General features: G+C 48.1%; 1 protein-coding gene across 1 annotated transcript; it reads left to right on the top strand.

The window, feature by feature from the left end:
• Positions 1 to 541: 541 nt before the first annotated feature.
• Positions 542 to 5,458, top strand: LOC124210672 (muscle segmentation homeobox). The gene is made up of 3 exons (XM_046608872.2): positions 542 to 1,702; positions 4,046 to 4,227; positions 4,375 to 5,458. The coding sequence occupies exons 1-3, from the start codon at positions 892 to 894 to the stop codon at positions 4,624 to 4,626; spliced, it is 1,245 nt and encodes a 414-aa protein (XP_046464828.1). The 5' UTR covers positions 542 to 891; the 3' UTR covers positions 4,627 to 5,458.
• The last annotated feature ends 3,537 nt before the right edge of the window (positions 5,459 to 8,995 follow it).

Here is an 8,995-nt window from a genome sequence, read left to right as displayed (position 1 = left end):
TCCTTTACGGGTAATAAATTGTACGTGCGGTTACAGCGAAAATAAGTAGTGAAATAAATTGACAAGATATCGGTTCGGTGCTAGTCAGTTTAATCAATAAACGTATACTATAATACCGGCGACATTTCTCTGTAGGAAGGAAAGTAATTGAATATGATAATCAGTGAGGGTCTGAGAGGATATTTTTTGCCGTACTTCGCGGCTCTAATTGGTCAATTACACTCATTACCGTCTCGGCAGCGAGAGCACCTCACCCGATTGGATCGCTTCGCGGTTCTACTCTCGCATCCCTACCAGACGCTCCGTCAATCCCCGCGTTCACCCCGGTGACTCTTTGTAAAAATTCACCCCCGGTTACCCGAGCTGGCAACGGACACTCGATTTCTGGTGGGCGGAGTCTGCGGGACCGTCCCTCAACGGGCAGCTCCGCCTTGCCGCGGTTTCCTCTTCGATTCTACCCCCCACCATTCGCGCTCTCCTCGAAGGAAAAGCGAAAAAGGCAAACCGGAGTCCCGGTGGTCAGGCTTCCTCGTCGTCAGTCCACTGTCAGAGCTCGCCTCGTAAAGATCTTTCCGCAGTTTCTACGCCGCCGCGATTTGGTCCATCGATTCTGTTGGATCAGCCGTTCGCGTACCTCGTGGTAGGTCACCGTATCCCTAAACCTGTGACCGTGCTCAGTACCCACTGTTCGGTACCTAACAACTGTGACCAGGAGCAAATATCCCCGCAAAGTGCGCCCCGAGTGAGAAACGTCGAATCTCATCCCGACTTCAACCCCCCCCAAGCCTCAACGGGAAATGTCGACGGGAGCATCGAGCTAGGAAGCTTCGGTGCACCAGGCTCCGAAACCGAGAGCTTAATCTCCGCCGCAGCGATAATCGGGCGTCGATAATGACTGTACTAAGAATGACTTCCCCGGGAACACCCCCTACCACAACACCCGGGTCGCCTAACCGGGCGGAGGCTCCCCAGGCCTCGACTCGGCCCGTTCATCAGCTGAGCTTTTCCGTCGCCGCGTTACTCGCCGACACCAAAAAGCCCACGGACTACTCGACGCGAGTGAGCAGCGCGTCCTCCGGCTCCCCCAGGTCCTCACCGATCACCTCGTGCTCCCCGGTCCACCAGCACCTCCTCAGGACGCCGCCCCCACTTCCTACCAATCTGTCAAAGCACCCGGCCGCAGATCCAAGAATGACGCTCTTCATGCGGTTGGACTCGCCGAAGGATGGCTCGGATCTCAGGACCGCGTCAAAGTTTCCCGAAGCTCAGGAGCTGTCCGGGTCACCGGGTCGGCACGGTGTCGACTTCCGGCTCTCCGGATCGCCGGCGTTCTCCAGCAGCGACCAGCGCACCCCCGAAATCGGGAATTCAATGTCGCCGAAGCACCCGGCGGACCTCAGAATCACCGACAGCTACGTCGAGAGTTCGCCCTGCGGAAGCTCCCCGTGTTCGGAGGGCGATGCCGAGCTTGACATGGAGGACGAGGACGAGGGCAGCCTCGTGGACGTCGAGGAACTCCAGCAGGCGTCGAGTCCGACCCCGGTCAGACCCACCCCCGCCTATCTTGGCGGGTTTCCGTCGCTCGGAGCAATTTCCGGCATGCCGCCGAGCCTTCATTCCGCCGTTTGGGGCGGCCACCAATCCGCCGCTGCGGCCGCGAGCTTCTTTCCGGCTCACTTTTCTCACCATGCTCCATTGAACGGTAAGCTTAAAGCTCCATCTTGATCGTTGATAGTTCGTTGACCTGTGGAGTTGGTGGGGTTTTCATTTGAAGCGTGGTCGCTGATCGACGCGAGCAAAGCTTACGCTCGAAACGACACGTCTGCGACCGACGGGAAGAAATATTGTTAGGCGCTTTTAGGTTAGACCGCGGCAGCCGAGTAGCTTCAGCTTCTTGTTAGTCGCTGGATTTTAATGACAGAAAAGTGGCCAGATGTCGTCGAAGAGTTGTTGTGTCTTTAAGCTTACGTCGGTTTTGATCGTGTTTCCATTTGGTTCGACCCGGGCGAGGTGGGTGAGAGATAAGACATTGGCGATTAACGGGTTACGCTTCGAGCTCCTCGATACAAGAGAGGCTGTAATTAATTTGTCGACAAAACTCTGCGCAGGGAGGTGAAGAGGAATGATGAGATAAGGACGAAAACAAAAAAGCTGTTTACGATTCAGATAAAAGCACCCAATTATGAAAGCTCTCGCTTCGTGCGGAAAAAAGAAACACGTGGACGATCGCAGGTCGCTCAATGTTTATTAAAATAGAGATGTATTTAACAGGCTCGAAACAATGGATGCCACGATCCGAAGGAAATCTCACGACGGCGACCGAAACCGAAAAGTCTAGGTATACGCATATTATACGTATGTGTAGAAAACGAGAAGAGAGGAAATTGATTTGCGTTATTACCTAATGGTCGGGTAGCGAGAGCTAATGACGGGTTTCCGACGGCAGTTTGGAACTCAACGAATTTTACGTAACGAAACGTTAAATGATTTAATAGTCTGTTTAATTTCTTCATTTGGTACGCGGCGAACGCGGCGAGGCGAGGACTAAATGGGTGGAGGATATACCATAATATTTCGGTTTTATTCCTCGACGATATTTTCATGGTTCTACGCGGCTACGGGGGGAGGCCGAAATGGGGGGGCGGGCGAGACACATAACTCTGAAATACGGCCTCTTGGCGCAAGAGCCCTAACACGTAAGTCCTTCAAACTTTTACACCTTCGTCTTATTTTTCCCTTTACTTCCCCTGTTTTTGTTTGGTTCCTCGGTTCCTTCTCTTCTTATTTTCATCCTTATTATTCTCGTTTTCGTTTCACCTCAATTTCGTCCAGTTTTTTCACCGCGCCAACCTGCGCCACCCCGAAAACAGCTGCCGAACGGTTGGGGTGGCGAATGAAATTCCATACACGCGGTAAGAAATTGCAATTCAAAACAATCCCGATGCTCGGAAGCTACGGCCGATGGAGAGGAATGCCTAAGAGATCAGGAACGTGATTTGCGGCGCAGCCCAACTGGATTTGTCGGAAACAATTGACAGATTTGTAGGCGAAACCCGAAGAAGGCTCTGCGGCCGAATCGGCGAACAAACAAACGACGAGATCGCCTTTCTGAATTTCAAATTTCACCTCGACTCGCGCGCTATAACAACGGATATAGCCACCGGTCTTTGTATCGTTCCGGAGGCTGCACGCTAAGGGTCCAATTAGTCCCAAGTATTTGGAATTTCTTTGACCAAAAACGTTCGCGGGGCTTTTAATCTCTCCAATCTGGGAATGTATTGAAAATAATTAGCTGATTTCGCCGCGATAGCAGCCGCGGAATCGGCGGAGCTTAAAACACGAGAGGAGAAACAGAATTACGGTCTCGTGCCACGCCGCTCGATGAACGGCAACGCTGAATCACATTACAGCTGCCGTTAGTGCAGTCGCTGCACTCTTACAGAGCGTGCCCGTGCCGTGTAATTTAGTACTAAGTGCCGTGCCCCGCACACCGACATCGCCTTCGTACAAAGCAACAATAAACTACCTATGATATAATAAATTGTACGCGTTTCAACGGGACGGTACAGCGACCGAGTTGACCCACGCTAATCCGTTCCGAGCCCATTACCTATCTGTATTGGAGGCGGATCGAGTTCTTTGCGACGAAGGATCTACAGACTCGATGCAGCGTAGGATACGATAAGAACCGTTTACACGCCGTCGCGAGTCGATCATCGCCGGTCGCACCGAGACTTCGGGCGGAATTTGCGGTTTCGTTACTAAAAAGTTAATCGGTTTGGTAGCAGGAGGCCGAGGCCTGCGGTTCCGGGGAACGGAAAATTATGAATTATGTACGATATACGTATAGCAGGTAGGGATAAAAAGTATCAACGATTTCTTGTTTATTCAATGCGAAGAAAAACTCGTCAGGATGCGGTGCGCGGTTTTATATGGTTTGGTAAACGGACCTATTAGGGGTATATATTTTCGCTTCCCGACATTGCACCCTTCGATTCGTATTATTTAATTTTTTTACAACAATTCCTTGTAACATATGTTGCAGAAAACGGGGAGCCGGCTAAGATCAAGTGCAACCTGAGAAAACACAAGCCTAACAGAAAGCCTCGCACGCCTTTCACAACGCAGCAGCTACTCTCCTTGGAGAAGAAGTTTCGGGAGAAGCAGTACCTCAGCATCGCCGAGAGGGCAGAGTTCTCCTCGTCTCTTCACCTCACCGAGACCCAGGTAAGGATGACGATCCCTATCTAGGCGTACTCCGAATTACGCCTCGGCCGAGATTAAAGGCCCCTCTCACCGTCGGAGGTGAGATCTTTTATCACCCCTCAAGGTCAGCCCCTCGTCTAACCCCAGAAATCTCCCGGTTCGTTGCAGGTCAAGATCTGGTTCCAAAACCGGCGCGCCAAGGCGAAGCGCCTCCAGGAAGCCGAGATAGAGAAGCTCCGGATGTCGGCTGTGAGGCAACACCACAGTGCCCTCTACGGTGGTCACCCTGGCCTTCTGCCACCCGGGAGTCTCTTTCCTGTGGGAATGCTACCGCCATCTTTGTGCGGTCCTCCGCACCACGGTATGCACCAGGTACCGCCGCCACACCATTCGATGTCCCAGCATCAGCACAGGGAATGAATCCTGCAGCAGTGACGTCGCCCCGCGCGGTACAATTTCAGGACCAAAATGTCCTTCCGTTTTTCCTTCGCTTTTTCACTGCTGATATCGCAGTAAGGCGGTCGGGATAAACGCCGGAGTTCTGCAGGACGGAGTTTAGAGGAACTCTCCGCTTTCTCTTTTAAAATATTTTCTCCCGTCTCTGGGGTTGAACTTCTTGGATGAATTACCTCGTTACGCGATCCTGATCCTCGGGTGGATCCGCGTTAGAAAATCTACGTTCACGGCTATGTACGGCAGGCGCAGTTATGTGTAAGAAGCAAGCCAAGGAATTACAACCGACGAAGATCAGCCTCACCTTAATCTTTCCGGCACAATCGAAGCTACCGATACTGAAACAACTTTGTGTCTCCGATTAACGAGAGATTGTTTGCGGCCCTAGAGAACGACCGGATTATATACGATTCGGGGCGCGAGATCTAGCAGAAAGTCCAACGGGTTGGGTTCAACCTTGTAAAAAGTGTAAATCAAGACTTATTTAATGATAGTAATCGTTGTAAATATAGATAGTTTCAGTCTTACGCATGTATACGTCAGTACGCGAGTACAATTATGATATACGTTATATAACGAGACTAAAATTGTACATAAATTGGTGCCAAATTATTTTCTCTTGTACATATTATGGTATACACAATATTATGTATTATACACACAAACGAAACACGTATGAAAGAAATATAGTTTAATTTTGCTTCTCTTTACTTGAATTCTGTTTTTTTTTTAATTCTTTTTTTTCTTTGTATAAATGTACAGAGTGACTGTTATATATATATTATAGCGGATTAATAGAGAAAGGAAATACTATTTAATAAAACGTATTATCTGAAATTCACATCCGGCGTTACACGTTTTTCCCGTAATATCCGTTGCTCTCTCTCTTTATCTTCTCTTTCTCTTCCAACTTGCGGTTTTATTATTCTCCTTTCCTCCAGCCTTTTGTCTCTCTCTCTCTCTCTCTCTCTCTCTCACTCTCCCTGCGTATTTTATGCACCGTACGCGGCTATCGCGGTTTCCTGTACTCAAAAAGATTCGAGACAAGGATTACCGGGTACGCAAGAATAGCTGGCACTGTTCGATGCCAGAGAATAAATTAGCCGGAGCAATTAGTTTCGGAATCGACGGCCGCGGGCGGTTGGTCCCACCATCTTGATTACGAGTTCTTAAGACAGTAGCCAGCACTGTTTGCCGAAAGACCATCCTCGGCTAATTAGCGATGCCCGGAGAGATATCAGGAAACTATGAACCATAAATATACACTTATACGAAATTTCTTCTTCCTACGAAAACTCGCGCGTTTTAATGTCTCAGTGAATTTTAATCGTGCGTAATTGGCCGCTACCGTAGTCATTCGCCTCCTAATTATACCGTCTTGTTAGTCAAACGGTTTTAATAGTTCTCTTATAAATTTCAGACTGTATAATATTATTCGACAATTTCATCGGACAAATAGTTGCGGGGGAATATCTGGCAGCTTGATTAGGGTTGTAAAACAGAGATCGGAATTTGTTTATGTTTATTATACTTGCGTACGTATTACACGCCGATTGCGTTACGTGTGTACGTATACGTGCGTACTTCGTTCGGTTGACGGAGGCGAAGAAGAAAATTTATCTCGTCCCTCTTTGCCTTCCGTCACGCAAACCTACGCATTCAGAGATCGGACCTGCCTACACAAAGTAACTAAGGAACACTAAAAACTACGCCACTCGTGACTTCCGGGCATATTCGCGGACACGAGACTAATAGCGATTAAAAATTAAGACGTTACGTGAATAAATTGTGACACGAAAAACCGCGAATTCCGTTCTCTCGATTCAGTCTCTCGATCACGTGACCATTGCGCTGCAAAAAAAAAAAAAAAAAAATAGGTCAACCGTCCAATAAAACTTTTTGAAAAATTGCCGAAGCAAATTGCCTCGTATAACTAGACTATTTTTTCATTAAACGAAGCCGACTCGATTTAACACCTTATATAGCCTAGAATTAAGTGTAATATCCTTTGCGCGAAAGTAGCAGATTACGCGCGAGGGGCTTTTGTCTCCAACGATTGTTTACGACCTGTGGATTAGCCGACAATTTCATAATGCGAATTCTGCAGTTTATACCAGAGATTTCATATTCTCAATATTTCGAGCTTCGTATTACCACCCGCAATAACGAGCCACTCTGCCTTTGTTCCGCAAGCTCTCGCGCACACCTTATAACTGCGTTTCAGTGGCGTGCAGCAAAGTATGCAGCAGACATTCGCAGCGTTTTGCACATGCACAAGCGTGGCTCGAACACGTGCAAATATCGCGTCGATTGCCGCGCGCTAAGCGAGCGTCCGGCTAACTTTGAATGTGCCAGCGAGCGCAGCAGGGTCGGAATATGTGGAAAGACGAGATGGTAATCTACGAATAATTAGCTTCGACTGTTGACTTTGTGGCAGTGCTGATCGCGTACATTGCGTCGTGTACACGTCGAGGTGCTCGGCTATAATAGGTACGTATAATATTAGTTTAAACCGCGTGAATTTGCTTTAAATACATTGAGTGAAAAATATGTACCTACGCAACGCGAAAGGAACGGTGGCTTCGTTGGTAGTCAACTTTCATTTTTTATTTTCAACCGAAAACGAAAGCGCAGCGCTTAAGTCGTTCGCAATCTGTGCTTGAATCGCGAATCGCGGACTAGCTGCTGCATATTCGAGGGAATTGTAATCGGTTCAACGCAGTAAAATGACCCATTCAAACGTACAATTTTACCGTCCGCTAACGATTCGACCTGCAGTCGACGACGCCGTCCACCTTGACTGCCGTAAGACTGACTTATCGATTAACTATGCTCGATGCGATATAACTCCCAGGAGTCGTCCCGCAGTTAATAAGCGTTGTTAGCGCCTTGTTGTTGTATTCTTCCTCCACGTATCGTGCGTGTTTATTAATTGTTCGATTTCGTGCCTATTTTTTTGAAAACCACCAACTTCACCCCGACATTTTAGGAATTCGAATTTACGACGGTCACTCCGCGAGGATATACCTGCTGTATTAAATACGACGTATAGACACATATTTGTTTGCGGAGGAATTTTTATTCAATTATCGCTTCGAACGAATCTCGAGATTAATATCACGATGCCTTTCTGGGCATGTGGGTAAAATTATAAACGTGATTTGTGTCTCGATAGCTTAACGGCTCCGCTTTTGAACAGCAGCGTTTCCTCTCCGGGTGCCGCACGTGAATAATTATTATTAATACACGATATTATTACGCGTTAATCAACGTTGCAGGGTGCAGGTTTAATTTTTAATTGAAATTAGTCGCGGAAGCGATAAATATCCGATCTCCCGTCAACGGGATATTCGTCAATGTTTTCTCTATCCCTGCAACCTGGGAATATTTACATGCTTACAGGAACGTGAACACCTTACCTCACGCACACGAGTAACGGGTGAGAATTTATCCGGTATCGACGGGGAATCTTAATGCTTCTCGTCCCTGCCTCCCTGCAGCTGCAATCCCGTATTATTCCCGAAGAATTTATTTCGCGATAAGAGCATTTGCTAAATTGTTGTTTGTGTTGTGCTAAGTGGACTCAAAGTACGGGCCTGTGTCGGGAGCCGTAGGTGGTCGGCCATGCCCTCCGGCGTTTGCCTCGCCTCGCCGTATCCTCAATTTATCGTTATTGTATACGAGTTCTGAGTGGCCGAAGGTGTGCGGTTTGATGCGATAAAAAGTCTGCTCAATTATGTTATCGACACTTGGCTACGGCGCCAGGTACGCGCGTGGATGCTGCAGGTGGACCAGATTTCGAAGAGAGTTGAGAATCGCGAGGTTGAGGTCAGTGAGGTGGACGCGATGAAACATTGAACGCAAAATCTCTGGTACAAGTCCAAGGCGACTTGGAAGAAGCTGAGATAGTTCCAAAATATGAGTATGGTTTGCTTATTTCACGGTTTACTGAACTTTGGTCAGTCCTTAAATCGAATGATGACGATTTCACGTGTGAAAACGCATCGTTCCACAGACGTGGCGAACTTGAATCACGTCGGGAAACAGCCGCTGGACAAGATATTTGCTCGTAAAACGGCAGGTTTCGTTCCCGTGTCCCATTCTTTGGACGGTTCGAGATTTTGAAAACCCCCTCTTGAGGGGAATAATGGAAAAAAAGAGACATGATACAGTGGGAGTCCCTGAGACTCAAGAGCTAGTCGAAGACTCGCATTGTCCGATCTTTGTTATTGGTCCTATTCAGGATTTTGACTTCTTTGAAAGGGCAACCTGACCGGCGGGGAATTCACTTCAATTGAGAGTCATAATGCGGCGACGCGTTGCTTTCTGGGCTGAA

Source organism: Neodiprion pinetum, chromosome 1 (genome assembly GCF_021155775.2).
Source record: "Neodiprion pinetum isolate iyNeoPine1 chromosome 1, iyNeoPine1.2, whole genome shotgun sequence".
In the NCBI taxonomy this organism is placed as follows: Eukaryota; Metazoa; Arthropoda; class Insecta; order Hymenoptera; family Diprionidae; genus Neodiprion; species Neodiprion pinetum.
This window is presented reverse-complemented; position numbering and strand designations above follow the sequence as displayed.

Coding starts and splice junctions, on each gene's coding strand:
- LOC124210672 (XM_046608872.2), top strand. CDS start 892: ATGACTGTACTAAGAATGACTTCCCCGGGAACACCCCCTACCACAACA. Junction 1,703..4,045: donor TCACCATGCTCCATTGAACG/GTAAGCTTAAAG, acceptor CATATGTTGCAG/AAAACGGGGAGCCGGCTAAG. Junction 4,228..4,374: donor TTCACCTCACCGAGACCCAG/GTAAGGATGACG, acceptor GGTTCGTTGCAG/GTCAAGATCTGGTTCCAAAA.